The following is a 15,985-nucleotide window of genomic DNA, read 5'->3' as shown; positions in this document are numbered from 1 at the left end:
CATTCGTGTATTTCTGAAAATGGTGCAAGATCGATAATTTATTTATAATGATATATGATAGGTAATTAATTACTATTAAAGTGATTTTTAGGTAAAAACGTATTTTTAATCTTTATATATCAAAATTCGAGTGTAGGTTGCCGGTACTCACGGGATCCAACCTCTAGATTCATCCTCCCACTTTTGTGTTTTTTTAATATATATATATATATATATAATTTATTTATTTCAATTATTGATAGTTGTGAACGCATTTGGCCTCCACGTGGATACAATTTACTTAGGTTGCCATTGGTTGGTGGTAGTATGAACAGCAGGGATCGGATCGAATTTTTCATTCACTGGATTTGACTTAAAGATAAATCTTTTTCGTATGTAAGATTTAGGAGGGTTTTATTTTACATAATTTTTAAGTTAAAATTTACACTCAATTTAATTTAAATATACATAATTTTTTATTATATGAAAGTTAATTAAAAATATAGTTATAATTATCTTTAAATATGAAAAATAGTTATAATATTATGGTAAAAAAAATAAGATGATTTTTTCACCCTCAACACAAATTCAATTTATTTTTTTTTTAAAAATTAATCTGAACTTAAATTTTAAAATAAAAATTAATTAAATCGAATTAAAATCTACTAAATTCAAATGAAACTCCATTCCTATGTGATAATTCATTTTCTAAACGAAAGTAAAATTGGAAAATTCACATTTTTAATGAACATGTATAGCCCATCAATAGGATTTATTAGGAGTATATATTGTTTCTAAAACCCACCTATGAAATTTGATTTTTATAATTATTTATTCACTTTTACCATCGGTAAAAATGTATTCTATTTTTTTTTGGCTTAATATGAAAATAAGATTTTAAATTATATTTAAAATTAACTTTTGATGTGTAAAATATTTGTCGTTAAAAATATATGCATAATAGTTTTTACCTCTATACTTTTTAGTGTTTATCGTTTAAAATTTGTCAAATGACACGTGTCATGTTTAAATTTTTTTAAAAATATTTTTAAATACTATTTTATTTTTTAAAAATATAAATGTGACAGTGTCACTTAACTTTTTTTTAACGATAGTTATTTAATAATGTAACGGATAAAATATTAGACATATGATTTTAACAAAATAAATCTTTAAGCATTAAAAATCAATTTTTAATATAATCTAAGCACATATTTTTGTATTAAACTATTTTTTTAGTTACAGGTGGGAAAAGTAAATTTTTAACAGCGTGTTTTATAAGTTACAATTTTATTTTATGTGATATTCAATAAATACGTGAAAAACACATTCAATAAATACGATGCATTTTAAAAGTAAATTATATTGTTGTTTGAACTATAAGTATTTTTAAAATTTTAAAGCACAAATGATTTCAGTGATTAAGATATTCGTTATTATCTTATGAGATTTTAGAGTCGAGCACTACATATAATATGAGCACTTATTGTTAAATATTAAGAATTTTTAAATAAATATTATCTTATATATTACGCTATAAATTTATCAAGATAAACTTTATAATATCATAATTTTATATTTGAGTGTTCAATAGAGACATGTGGCAGACGAACGTTGATGTTTTATGTTAGGGTGGGCACATATCTATCATAAAATTTTCTAAAATTTGAATTTTATTCTTTAAAACTTATATTTTTTATTAATATATATATATATATATATTGATAGTCGTTGCTAGATCTTAGCTCATTTTCACGACCAATAAATAAGAAATTTTCGAGATCTATATGTTAGCAAATAAGTAAATCAAAGGAGTCTGCCTGCACCATTTTCTTCCCGGGAAATCATTTTAAACTTCAATTTAAATTTTTAAGTTTTTTATCAATGAATTATCTTAGTTTTTTAACATGTCAAACTTACGATTCGCTTTATTTGTATGTGAATTATTTATAAAGGTTTGATATATGTAATTATAGAATTTCTGAAATTTTAATTTTGTTTCGTATAATTTTATTTTTTATTCAATCCCTATGATGCGTATAAAATACAACTAAATTAAAGTTGTGGATAACTATTATAGATTTTAAAAATATTGGTCGCCCTAGTGAATGTTTCGTCTCAAAAAAAAAAAAAAATCTCTCACAACCCTCCTATTGTCTTTATTAAGGTATACTTAACTAAAAAAACCCTAAATAAATCTCCATAAAGGTATGATATAAAAAGAAATTATTTTATTAATTCCTAAAAAGTGGGGTTATCCAAGCATAATTTTCGTGTCAATCAATAAAATTCGTAGTGTTTGCTGATTAGGATATTACATAGGAGCAAGACCTATCTGTTAAAAAGATATTTATAAACATGTGTCATTTCGTAAATAATTTTAAAGTGGTATATTTAAATAACAAAATTTATATATATATAAAGTAATTTTTTTAAATATATTTTATACCATGCTTTTTGTATGTATTATAGATAAATGATATACCACGTGCCATTTATCTGAGATAATAACAAAATCAATTAACCAAAAAACTTAATCCAACATATATATAAACCAACGTTGACAGTCCAATGCTTTTTTGTCCTAGGTTTAGGGTCACCCTAAAAGGGTTGGTTTAAAATTATAAATGTCCCAAGTAAAAGGTGAAGTGTGAGCTCTGTTTTGTTCTTCAACGAGCCCTCTGAGGAAAGTTGGACTTCGATATTTGTTCCTACCGTCTCGTTTCTTTCAATTACTTTATTATGAGAACATGCCCGTTTGTAATTTGCAATCATCTTTTAACTATGAGTTTCCCCTAGGTTATAATTTGCAACATTCGCGTCATTCACTAATTAAGAAAAAAACATTATCGACACCTAAACCTTAATTTAACCAAAAAAAAGTGTCGTTTGAACTTAATGAAGTGAACAAGACAAAACATTTCTGATTATCGGTTCAATTAATTAAGACAAAACAAATTAGTTGTGAGTTGATGTGTATGTTTCTAGCACCATTCATTTGTTCCAAAACCCAATAATCAAACATTGCATTCGAAAAAGATCTGTTTATTTAATCCTCTCTTTTTGTCGATTTGCATCACTCTTTCATAGTATTATGCCTCCGGTAATTATATATATATAAATATTGATTAAATCTAATACAATATTATTTGTACCATCTTTTTTACATGTTGTGGGTTCCCCATTGATTCCAAATCGATCAAAACAATGTCGCCTGACACGAATTCCATTATTGGACTTCAATTGGCCCCCACATCATGTAATTTTAATATCCCTTTGCAGCTTTTAGTGGACCTTATTTATTTCCATGTTTTCGATTTCGGAGAAAAAACATCGACATCGAAACTCTCGCAAAGGTATCAAATTGTCTTGACATCATCCATTTTTCACCGTCAAATTCAGTGTATTTATGTATGTCGAAAAGGACGTGGGTTTAAATTTTAATTTGAAGGTAAAATTATGAAAACAATTTATTTTGTTACAACTTTCATACATAGATCCCAAGCAATGCATAATTAATGAAGAAAAGTATAAAACATATTAACTGATCTCAATAATAAAAGAGAAGTCTTGAATTCGAACATGTGTATCTACACGAAATGTATACTTTATTAATTAATTAAAAAAATGAAAAAATATTAATTTTACTGATATTCATACATGCATATTTTTATCCTATATTCTCTCAGAAATGTTGGTCTTTTTCCCCCCCTTCAAAAAAGGGGTAAAATACCTCCAAGTCTAGTGCCCTCTAATCCTTGACTGTAGCATGATGAGATGATTTACTTTTTGACTTTGCCACAGTCTTATTTAACATTAACGTAGGGACGGGGGAAAGTAAAGTGTCAGTCTCTTGGACTCTTAATCAAAGTTTTCCACAAATAAATAAATAAAAAGGCTAAATTTTAAAAATAAAAAAGAGGGCTAGTGGCTTACACGCACATTTATACATCCCTGAAAAGGTTTGAAAGGAATAGAGCTCAAGAAGCAAATTGTTTTTCGTTATTAACAGTTTTTTAAGAAAATTTATAACAAATATTTCATTCGTTAAGTTAAAAGTCTTATGGTTAATAATATATTTTTAAAACATAAAGAATTCATGATTAAAAAAATGATTAGGGGTACATTTGTGGACTTATCGCTTTAATTAATTCCCCCTGCAAATCATAATCCATAGTCCGTGAGCACTTACAGTTAAGCTTGTAGTGGTGAGTTGGAATAATCAATTATGGCGGTGCAAAGTGTGGGATTTAATTATGATTATTCTATGGTGGTCCGAGATTCATTCTAAATTAAACACTGTCTAACAATTCTTTAAAATAAATAAATAAAAGAGAAACAAGTTTTATTCTAATGGAGGAATATATCAGAAATCTCGTCACCTAGGTTGAAAAAGATAAATTAAAGCTTCATTTTGAACTGAAAATTCTTCTTATATATCAACTCGCCCCCAATCCCCACTATGTAATATACATACAAATTCAAACCACTAATTCTTTTATCAAAGTTTGGAAGAGGCAATCGTTTGAATCACGATTCTCTTTTATCATAAGAGAGGTATAGCACCGTATTTAGTTGATAAAAAATATTCTTGTTTTTTTACATATATATTTATGAATTATTAGATGAAGTAATCATGAGCATTGAGTTGATTTAAAACCTCTAGCTGGTGCTGATATATATATATATATATATATATATATATATATATATATATATATATATATATATTCATGATTACTAAAAGATTAAAGATGAAAAATAAAATCATCGACAAAAGTAATTTGATATAATGGTTAATCCTGATATTTATTCCAATTCTTTTTCTGATCAATTTTTTTAGTTTGAAATAGTGATTAGATATTTGATGCATTCTTTAAAAATCTTTTATTTGATTCCTATCAAAACGACACATTTTTCTGAATTTATTACTAATAAGATGACTACACATTTTATCATATTTAACATGCAATCATGCCACGTTAGCTTTTATTAATGATAATTACCGAAATGAAATGGATTAAAAGTTTAATGGTTTTAATATAAATTTTAAAAGTTTGATAACCAAAATGCAAAGGCTCTAAAAGATTAGGGACTAGAAGTAAATTTTACCCTATAATTTATCCTAGGGGAATCTAATATATGATTATGAATTCTTAGGCCCGTTTGGTTCAAGGAATGTTGTATTACCGGGGGAATAAAATCCTCATTCTCCCGTTTGGTTGGCCGGTAATCCCATTCCTGGTAATCTTTTATTATCAACAGTGGATTTTTGGGGTATATTACCAGGAGTGTGATTACCTCCCTTCACTTAGGTATTGTTAGATTACCGGCATTTTGGACTAAAATGCCCTTAAATTTTTTTCCTCAAAAATATCATTTTTCTGTCGTTGAATAATAAAAATTCTACGAAGGTTAAATTAAAAAATTATCCTTAAATTATTTTAGATTTACAAAAAAAAATTATAATTAAAATTTTAAATGAAGTTCAGGGGTTAAAATAAAATTTTACCCTTTCATTAAACCTATTTATCTTTTCAATTTTGTAAAAAAAATTATATAAATTTTATGAATTTAATTTTTTTAAAGAAAATACATAAATTAATTATAGTAATATTATAATATAATTCAACTTGTTAAAAAATAAATATATAATGAGGACAATTTGGTCAAATATACATTCCAATAATCTTTTATTCCTTTAACCAAACACGGTAATCTTACATTCATACTAAACCAACCAAACACAAAATATAACATTCTCAGTAATCCTATTCTCTTGTAATCTTTTATTCTCACTGGTAATCTTACATTCTGTGAACTAAATGCACCCTTAAGGTTTACATTAAAAGAATTTAAATTAAATTATTAATTTACTTTTTCCTTTATGTCAAGGATAAGACCCAAGATTAATTTATCTTATACATTTTTTTAATCCAATGGTTTATATATATATATATATATATATGTATATACAAGGTAATATCTATTCAAATATAACTCTCAATTATTTGACATTGAGCACTCACAAGTCATACTTGTAGTATTTATAGTGCTAAAACTCGTGACCTAAGGAATAATAACAATTATTTTACTATTGATGCCACTCGGTTCGTGCATCCAATAGTTTATATTTAATATGTTATCATATACAAATCAACTGTCAAGCTTAATTCAATTGTTAATAGTCAAAATAGAACCTTCCTAACCGTTTAGTGACTCAGATGGTAGTTTACCCAAATTTTTGATGACTTAAGAGACCATTAAACTATTAAAATAGTTTCAATTGTATTATCAACTGTTGATGTGGTAAGATTTTTGTTGTTGCATATTTTATTTAAAAAACATCACAAATTATAATAAAGATTTACAATTGTAATTGTAAATTAAGCACATAATTAGTAATTTTTTTATAATTATTGAAACAAAACTAACAATTTAATCGACAAACGAACTATAAAAAGAGATTAAACTATTGAAATATTACTGACAAACCATAAATCAGACTCGATCGACTTGAAAAGCAATCCGCAAAACGCAAATCGGGTATCCAAATCGAATATGAAGTCCAAAGCAAGGAAGATCAATAAAATATCAGATAAACGCTATATTGATCAGTCGTGACGATGCCAACTCAACCCTTAAAAAAGATAGATGAAGAAAACGACCAAAGAACCGAAAAACATGCCATAAAGTAGGGGTGAATGTATGTGTATCCCTAGGGGAGCCACTGCACATCCGTCATTTTTTTTAAAAAAGTGTTAAATTTAGTTTAATTAGTTAATGAGAATAGGGGGAAAAGAAAATGTACATATACAAATTTTTTAGAATAAAGTATAGAAATTTTGGACCCTGTTTTTTAATTTTTAGTTCTACCACTACATAAAGGAAGATGAAACGTGCAATACAAAAAAATTTATTAAAAATAAAAAAAGAAACGAAAGATACTATATAAAAAAGAAAAATACAATAAAGAATATAGACGATCGATAATCAACATTAAAATTAATGTCGATGTCGATAAACAAAAACAAAAAAAGAAAAGAGATGATCAACACACCAATAAAATAAATAAATTTTAGAAATTTCAAATGTTTGGTCGAAACTAACAATCAAGTATTGTATTTCTGGAATGATATTATCGTGGAATGCTTGAGATTTTATCTTTATACCTTTTAACGGGTCCAATAAAATATCTTGAAGAAAAGAGTATGATTAAAAAATCATGTAAGATTTTAAAGGTTCTCTGTTAATTTTAAGTGTACGCCTCTACATTTGAAGTTACGTCACCCTAAATGCTCTCTGTTAATTTTAAAGGTTCTGATCGATCACATAATTAGAAAATCTTTCAATGAAATAAATATAATACAGCATATTGTTTTTAAAATTTCCTTAAAGCATTTTTTTAAAAGAATCCTCAATTCTTAATCCGAACATTGCAGGACACTTGAACTTACTGAGGTTTGTTGTAATCTTTGTTATCCTACAACTAAGATTTCCCCTGTATTATTATAATTATTATTATCAGCCACAAAGTTGAAATATGCATATTTAAGACAAACTCAACAACGACATGACAGTAATGGCGACTAGATCAGATCAACGTCGACATAATATGATAGAACGTATTGCTAACGTGGAGCCCATTGGGTTTAATGGTGAATAATTGACGTTGAATGGGTCACTAATAATGATTCATAATCATAAAAAAGGGTTTAGCTAGATTTATGACAATTTTGGTGACAACATCAAAAGCCTAGGAACATTTGGGTGACAAAATCTCCAGCCAAAACACTATGACAATTCTGGTGTTAGCTGTTGACCACCACCACCCTATATTGAGCCAAAAATAATGAAAATAGGATGATATGAAAAATCTATTGTACTCTCTACGACAAAATTAATTCCCATGTAAAAAAAAAGGGAGGTAAACAAGTCCCAGATTCCATGGCATTTATTCGTCTGTTGGAAATGCATTTCCATAATTTCAATGGTACCTGCCCATTAAATGCCGAAGAAAAGAAGCACCACCCATTGTGGAATGTACCCATTCCATATTTTATTTATTATTTTAATTTTTTAGTATTGAAAACTAAATTTAGATTTATTTATACGTCTTTTACAAGAAAAAAAAAACTGACTTTGAATATTTGAAGATAGGTAGAGATTCTGATGTTTAATTCGAAGTAGAATATTTGGAGGTCTTAACTAAGAATCTATTAGTGCATTATTATGATGCAAAGGGACCACTTTTGGAATTCTTACATCAACTAAGGTACACAATCAATGGGTCAGCTTAAAATAATAATTTGAAGGTGCAGATTTCCATTCTTACAGAATTTGTTAATTTAAATGGAGAACAACGAGGCATTAAATTATGAAAAAGAACGAACTTCGAGCGCTTAGATTTCTATATGGGGACATGGTACATATACATGTGCATTGAGAAGATCGAAGGAGAAATAATGCGAAGCACTTTTAAGATCTCGCAAAGGCATCAAAATAGATGGTGTGGGACGGGGGGAATAAATTAAGGTAGATGGCTAGATGGAGACAGCTTCTCTGCATAGTTACAGATAGTATATGATATTTTCTTGTGCATCATTAATATTTTAAGGCATCGGACGTCTCAAATAGCCTTTTTGGCATTCAACCAGCTCCTAGAAGCAGCAGCAGAGCAACATTGTGTGTGAAAAGAATTTACCTAATGATTTTATTTTAGCTTAAATCATAGCATATATATATATACCTTCCAAATTTGAGTGGAGGGTTGCAAAATTCAACCACCAAAGAAATGGGACGAATGGTTAATGGATCATAACTTAAACCATAAAGATATATGGTGTGTGAAAGAAACAACGTATGGGCTGCCTCACCTGCGCCACTCTTTTTCCACCAACTTTCGAGTAATAATTAGGTTCATTTTAATAAAAAGAAGAAGAAAGCATGCTCCTGATCAGATCAAATGCTTGAAGGTCTCATCAACTTACTATTACTATTATTCTCTTTCTATAATCTGGGTGGATAGTAGGAATGCGTGGAAGTTCATTAGCTCTAAAATCCATTCAAACCCATTCTTTAGCTTTAAAAGCACTTTGCATCTCTTGTTTTATCTTAAAACTAATTGATGAAATCATATTTGTCAATTAATTTATATGTTAAGAGTATCACTTGTGAGGTGCTATATGTCGATAAAATTCAACTACTAAGCATGTAATTATGAATGAAACAGTGGTACATGAAGAGCTAAACCTCCAATCAGTAATTGCAAACGAACCACCTTGGAATGTTCATTCAGCTGCCAAAGTTTCCAAATGCCCTCTCAAGTAGCTCACATATCAATCAATAAGAGATCATTTTCGACATGAAAAACCTTGGGGCGTTTCACCAAAATCACCATCTTCACCTTCCCTCACATATCCATCCCCTCTTTTCAGTTTTGTAGCATTTATTTCGGAGAATTTACTCGATAGCAAATCATGTTGTATGCATCAAGCCGGTAGAGAACCCTCACTCTTCTTCTTCAAAGTCCATGAGAAAATCAGTCAGGTTCTCAGAATCATCCACAGCCTCTTCCAAGGACATTGGATCCTCCTTTTTCGGCTTATCCTGCACAGTTAAGGAATAATGTATTACGAATTTACAATTTTGCCTGAAGCGGACTGTAAGAGAATGAGCAAGTAGAATTTTAAATCGTGCTAGAAAACCTCCCAGTCAAACAAAAGAATGAAAATGAACAAGCACCTTTGACTTTCGAAGCTGAGGTGTAGATTTCAGAACGCTCCAATTGCGAGTGATTTTCTCCTCTTCTCCATCACCACCATCTTCACCGTCATCATCTTCATCCTCCTAAAAGTCAAAACTACAACATGAAGCAACTACTTCCAAGTATGAACAAATTAATTAAATAAATAAAGGATGAAAGCAAAAACAGAAAAGACAATTAGACTCACTTCATTTTCACCGATATCAACAGCTCGAGCCATAGCATCATCTATATCTGTCATCTGCAGTAGTTGCAAGTTATCAATAACTAGTTGAAATCACATCTAGTGATGCTTCATTTGCTTCAACAGTCTTCTTATGCACCAATAATCCAATTAAAATATGAAATCTAACTCAACAACCAATAAATAAGTAATGTAACATCAAATAGTTTTGGCTACCAATAAATAATGCAACATAGATGGTGGAAATGGCATAACTGGATTTTATTGTTCATTCCATTCAGAAAAGGTTAGTGCATGATGTTTATACTCATTTTTTAATTACCTCAAGTTCTTCAGTCTTCTCCTTTGCCAAAATTTTCTCAAGCTCCTCCCTCGATATGATTTTGCCATGCTGATCAAAGGAAGGAAAAGTAAGCACTTGACAGAGGCAATAATAAATTGGGAAAGAAACTTAAGTACGTTACTATTGCTTTAGGGAATAATAAATAGGAAAAGTAAATTTCAAGTAAAGAAAAAATAAGCACTCCAGAAAAGAGAGAACACAAGCTTTAGTAAAAAAAAAGGCCTCGATATTTAACCAAGTCAGTCTTGTGCTTGAATCATTTTAGGCTCATAAAACAAGATAAGAAAACTTTTCAGGAGGTAAATGTTAAAATATTTAGTTAAACTTTACTTTTGCAATTCTCAGACTCAGCCTACAAATCAGGCTGCTTTTTTTCTAATTTTTTCCAGCAATCAATTTGAACAGAACTTATGTTCTCTATTCATTCAAATTCTCATTTTCTTTTTTCTTATAATATTTATACAAGAAAGTAAAGAAGTCTAAATTAAGAGAGTATATAAGAAAAGAAAACTTAGTTACGAGAACCTAAGCCCCCAACTATCTGCCCCACATAGCTCCATTTAGAACTACAGGTTACGAAGCTACATGAGCCTATTTAATTATTGAAACTGACCTGCAAAAATAATTCAGCATTTTAAAGGATTTACCAATCATAAAATAAATGAAACATTTCAAGTAACTAGAACAAAATCTGTTTATTCAATTTGAGGGAAGGAGTAAAAGAATAGATTTAAACTTAGAAAATCAACCTCCTTTAGATAGGCCAGCATATTTGGTGTCGGTTCATGAAAATCTGGTCCTCTATAATCAATCACTTCATCTGGATCTTGAATGTAGTTCACGGTTGGGTAAACGGGATCTCCACCCCATACTGCAAAGACCAACAGATTTGTCAAAATGCATGAACCAAACATAAACCAAGAGGATGGGAACGGGATTTTGCTCCTTGCCAGTGATTCTCTCTTAATAGTTTAGCAGGCAGAAGGAGAAAATAGGAAGGCGGATCACTAGATCAGTATCATTACAACTACCTACAAAAGTGAATATTATTTGTGGTTAAACTTTAGAAGTTGCACTCCAAAATATCATGCCTACGTGTTGCAAACTTGTAATCTTATGTTTCAGATTAATGATTCAGCTCATCAAAGAGAGATTGAAACCGAAACCATCTCAGCTCATCAAAGGGAGACTGAAATCTTAGTACTTGTGGAAAGAGACAAAATCTTTTACGTTTTTTTAAAATTTCTGAATCTGATCTCAATTTTAGTTATGCAAATCAGTCTCTTCAAATAGAGGCTATATGCCTTTTTTGAATAAAAGACTAACTAAGCAAGCAATCCTACTAAGGATACTAATAAATAATCTCCTAATAATTATCATAGTAATAAACCGATTCCTGATAATGCAAAATAATTAATGCTTAGCCATAACACTACATGTAGAGGCGAAGAAGCATGAATCTAAAAAATCCAGATTCATATACAAATGCAATCCAAGATCAGAGTGAGAGAACACAAAAGAAAATTTCATCTTCTATTCTAAGACTTGAGTGAAAAAGTATTTCACAAGAGAAGAAGCATGAATTTAAAAAATACCGCTTTCATATACTAATATCCATCAATATGCATCATAAATCTAACCAGGGAAGTCGAAATTTACAGGCCACATAGAGCTGCCAGTATTTCAGAAAGTATATAACACTATAATCTTCCTGATAAAAAAATAAAATATAGGCATTAAGAAAAACTTATCAGTACAAGGTACATACTTTGCTTTATTTGATCTTCTCGCATTCGCATTGCTAGAGGATCCCTTCGGATACGGACATCAGTGCCCATCATAATCCGGTATTCTCGATCTGTTTGATGAGAGAACATTTCAATCAGTTGAGCATTTTCATCTTCACCAGTCTCTTCAAAATGTTTCTGAATAGCTTCACGTGAAGTGTCTCTTTTCCATGCTTTCACCCATTCAGAGTAGTATGCCATTGGACCAATTCTTTCTAGTCTTTCTTGTTCAGCTTTTAGCCTGCGGAAATCAGCACCTGGCTGAGTATAAAAATGTTCTTTTTGAAGACATATTTCAAAGTTTTTGCCATTCACAATCAAGATGCAAAATTGATGCATTAAAAAAATATGAGAGAAGAAAAGGCACAGCAAGCACAAATGGAACTCAGATACTCGCCACTAGTTTACTAGCATCTACAAATTGTTGAGTAAGAAACATCCTCCTTTTGTACCACTTTTTACCTATTTAACTTCCACACTCAGCAGTTATTCACTTTCATTCATTTAACAAATCATATCTCCTAATCCTGTTTCAGCCTTCGGATTTTAATAGGATAGAGAACAAAAGAGAGGAAGTGAAAAATCCAAAAGCATCGAATACAGGTTACACCTTTCTTCCTTGAAAAGATGGCGCCTAGCTCTGTAAAGGGAAGTTTCAGTCAATGTTGGATGTTCACCATAGAGCTTCACTTGCCCAGTCTCAGCCATTGCTTTCAGAAAAACCTACAAAAATAAGAGAATTTTTGTTGTCAGAGTCAAATATAGAAAATACTGCCTCTGTTTGAGAAGAAACTGAAATGTATACGAAATCAGTACGAATATATATGATCATGGAATGAGACTGCTTTAGGTTTCAGCACAAAGTAAAGAAATACAACATGGCTTACATGGAAAACACTCAAAAAACAATTTTACATGGGAGAAATGCAAATAGATACAGAGCTACTGGTGAATGGACTCGAACAAGAATCAATCATAGTTCGAAAAGTCAATCCATCTCTTTTGGCAACATCTGTATTAGGGGCCAAATCTGTGCCCTTAATTTGGGTTATTTAACTAAGGCTTATATTATGCTTTTATTTTTTTTAATAGGTTTATTGATTATGTTTCTCATTTCAGTTGATTTATTTTCATTTTAGGAATAGCTTTCCTCTTCATGTAATGAGTTGAGTCCTTATCTAAAAGGACGTATGAAAGAATAAAACCATAAGTCTGAATTTTATCAAAAAACCTAAAGAGATTTTGGACTCTTTTAACGAGTCCTAAAGTTTTAATCTCCCTTTGATGAGCTGAGAGGTCTCGGTCTTCCTCCAATTAGCTGAATCACTAATCGGAAACACAAGATCGCAAGATCGTAACAATCTGGAGGATATTCATGTTGAATAGCATAAAGGAAAATCATTTGGGAGTATGAACTTTGCCTTTAGATATCACTGAGGTCGGACCAAATGGTCCAAATTCAAATCTTTTAAAGCGCATGTTTCACTGCATGAAAACGCATGGCAACCAATTGTTTCTCTCTCTCTCTACACACACACACACACACACACACACGTCCCCTCCTCAAGACACAGGCACATAAAAAAATTGGACTCCGTAGATAGAATTGAATGCAATTTCCATTGAAGAGAAACTTAAAAAAGAATTTTTTGCACTAACCGTTTCAACATCAGGTCGTCTCCTTTGCCATCTAGACCATTGTTCTTTTTCTGGTTTTCTCCAATTCCACCATAGTTCTTCACTAGTAAGTGGTTCCTCCATTGGTTTCTTCACTTTTGGATCAATAAATGGATGAGGGCGTCCAAATTTCTTGTCTAATTCATACCCACTTTCTTCATCTTCTTTAGGTTCTGTTTGGTAAATGACATAATCTGATGAGGAGCCTTTAGGATCGTCCACTGTGTCCTCAACAATTTCAGGCACGACAGTTTCAGTTGGTTCAATGCTCACATGAGAAGATTGAGAAACAGCTAGCGTTTTATACTTCTTCCTCCTACTTCCCGGACTTTTTCCATAAGACGGGGATCCAGTCGAAGTTCCAGTTGGTTCAGGCGCCCTGGCAGCCCTAACTCTACTAGCAGTGCCTTCAGGCCAGTATTCCTCCTCTGGAATACTAGCACGAGCACCAGATGCTGGTTCAAGCTGCCCAGATGTTGAGTCCATATAGCTATAATATGGAGGACGTTCAACAGACACATGCTCGATTGGCTCATCCTTCTTCTCACACTTAATGCAAGGAAATAAATTAGCTCTCTTCAACACTTTATTCAAGCCAGTTCTAACTTGCAATATTCCAGCCGGAAAATAACCAATCGACGATGTCTGGATATTTCACAAACAATAGGGGCAATAGTAAATGAATCTAAACAGAACAAAATCAAACAAATCTCACTGAACAAAACTGCAAATTTCGAACATTTTACTTCCTAGGACATGGAAAAAATATGCAGACAAAAAACAAGAAAACACAAAGTTAAACAAATAGTGCACTTTAAGGGCCGTTTTACAATAAGTTCAGTCCTTTATACTATTTCCACACCATAAACAAGTAAACAAACAAATTAAACTGAAAAGTTCGAATTTATCAAGCTTTTAGATTTTGATTCTGGTTTCAATAACCAAGCACAAGATTAAAGCAGTGTACCAACCACATGAATTAGTCACATGAAAGAAGACAAAACTTTATTACTATATTTCTATCAGAATTACATGATTCAAAGTTCAAACTCAAGCAAATAACATAAATATCATAAAATTCCCACATCAGAAGAAAGGAAAATAAACCTGCAAGAGACTGTAGCCTGGTTTCCCAGCAGTTACGCATCTATCTGCCAAAATCCCCCCAGGAAAGAAATTCAATTAAATGTAAACAAAAATTCTAATATTTTTACCGAAAAGGGAAAAAAGGTACCTTTACACAGAAAGTTAACTGATAAAGATGACATTTTCAGTTCAACTTAATACTCGACATATAATTTGAAAAGAGAGAGACGGACTTAATCTATTTGGGCACTGAGAAAATGAAGAGGCATCAGCTGGGAAAGTGTGGTTTTGGTTTGGTTTTCGGGGTTTAGCTTTAAGGCTCGAGTACAGGGCGAGTACATGTAGCGGATAAGGCTCGTCAAAACGATTTGTTAAAAAAAATAAAAAAATGCATTATCCTATAATTAAGGATAAATAAATTTAAGAAATAATAAGTTAACATTGGGTCCTATGGTTCTCACTAACTCAAAATATAGGACATAAGGTTAGATTTAGAAAAAAAGAATTACTATATTTTTTTATATATAGAAAGTCGTTAGTTTTATTAAAAGTAAAAAAATATTTAAAATTACAATGAAGATTACCAAGCATAACTATAAATCTAAAATATAATTATGACATTTTTCTATTATTATTGAGACAAAAACTAACTATCCATATCACATAAGAACCAAAAAAGGAAAATGTTAAAAAACTTAACCAAAGAATTACTATACTTGATTAGGAACATTAAATAGATACGATATAATGTATGGTGTAAAATTCAATGGTTGAACTTATAAAATTTTATGAAGGGAAAATTTTATAAAATTTTTGGGTTAAAAATATATTTTTAATAAGAATACAAATAAAATATTTAAAATATATAAAAAATTAAAAATCTCTCACCTAGGGGTGTTCAAATTAGGGTATCTGGATTTTCGGGGTACCCGAATCTTTGGGTATTTGATTGGTCGTCCGTGTCCCGACCCAAATGTTACGGGTACTCGGTAATCGGGTACCAAGAATTCGGATAATCGGGTACATGAATTTTTATCATTTTCAAATTAATAATTGAAAAAACATACAACTTATATTATTAAACAAAATATTATATTAATTATTAGACATACAACTGTTGGGTGGGTGGTTTTTTTATTAGTTTAATTTAATATATAAATTAT

The 15,985-nt window shown here is 30.4% G+C and overlaps 1 protein-coding gene across 1 annotated transcript; it reads right to left on the bottom strand.

Annotated features, from left to right (window-relative positions):
- Positions 1-9,222: 9,222 nt before the first annotated feature.
- LOC120131596 (protein PLASTID TRANSCRIPTIONALLY ACTIVE 12, chloroplastic) lies at positions 9,223-15,159 on the bottom strand. The gene is made up of 10 exons (XM_039148550.1): positions 14,971-15,159; positions 14,844-14,887; positions 13,719-14,381; positions 12,670-12,782; positions 12,041-12,300; positions 11,022-11,143; positions 10,252-10,320; positions 9,933-9,986; positions 9,724-9,828; positions 9,223-9,588 (listed from the first exon to the last, which is right to left on the bottom strand). Exons 1-10 carry the CDS (start codon positions 15,002-15,004, stop codon positions 9,490-9,492), a joined length of 1,563 nt encoding a protein of 520 aa, XP_039004481.1. The 5' UTR covers positions 15,005-15,159; the 3' UTR covers positions 9,223-9,489.
- Between the last annotated feature and the right edge of the window lie 826 nt (positions 15,160-15,985).

This window comes from Hibiscus syriacus, unplaced genomic scaffold (assembly GCF_006381635.1).
Source record: "Hibiscus syriacus cultivar Baekdansim isolate YM2019G1 unplaced genomic scaffold, ASM638163v2 tig00110556_pilon, whole genome shotgun sequence".
Lineage (NCBI taxonomy): Eukaryota > Viridiplantae > Streptophyta > Magnoliopsida > Malvales > Malvaceae > Hibiscus > Hibiscus syriacus.
Note: the sequence above shows the minus strand (reverse complement) of the source record. Positions and strands in the feature narration are given on the sequence as shown.

Bases quoted from the DNA above. Each gene is read 5' to 3' on its own strand.
- LOC120131596 (XM_039148550.1), bottom strand. From the start codon at position 15,004: ATGTCATCTTTATCAGTTAACTTTCTGTGTAAAG. The intron at 14,382-14,843 runs GTTTATTTTCCT...TGAAATATCCAG, and splicing joins CAGGCTACAGTCTCTTGCAG to ACATCGTCGATTGGTTATTT. The intron at 10,321-11,021 runs GTTGATTTTCTA...TCCTTTGATCAG, and splicing joins TGCTGGCCTATCTAAAGGAG to CATGGCAAAATCATATCGAG.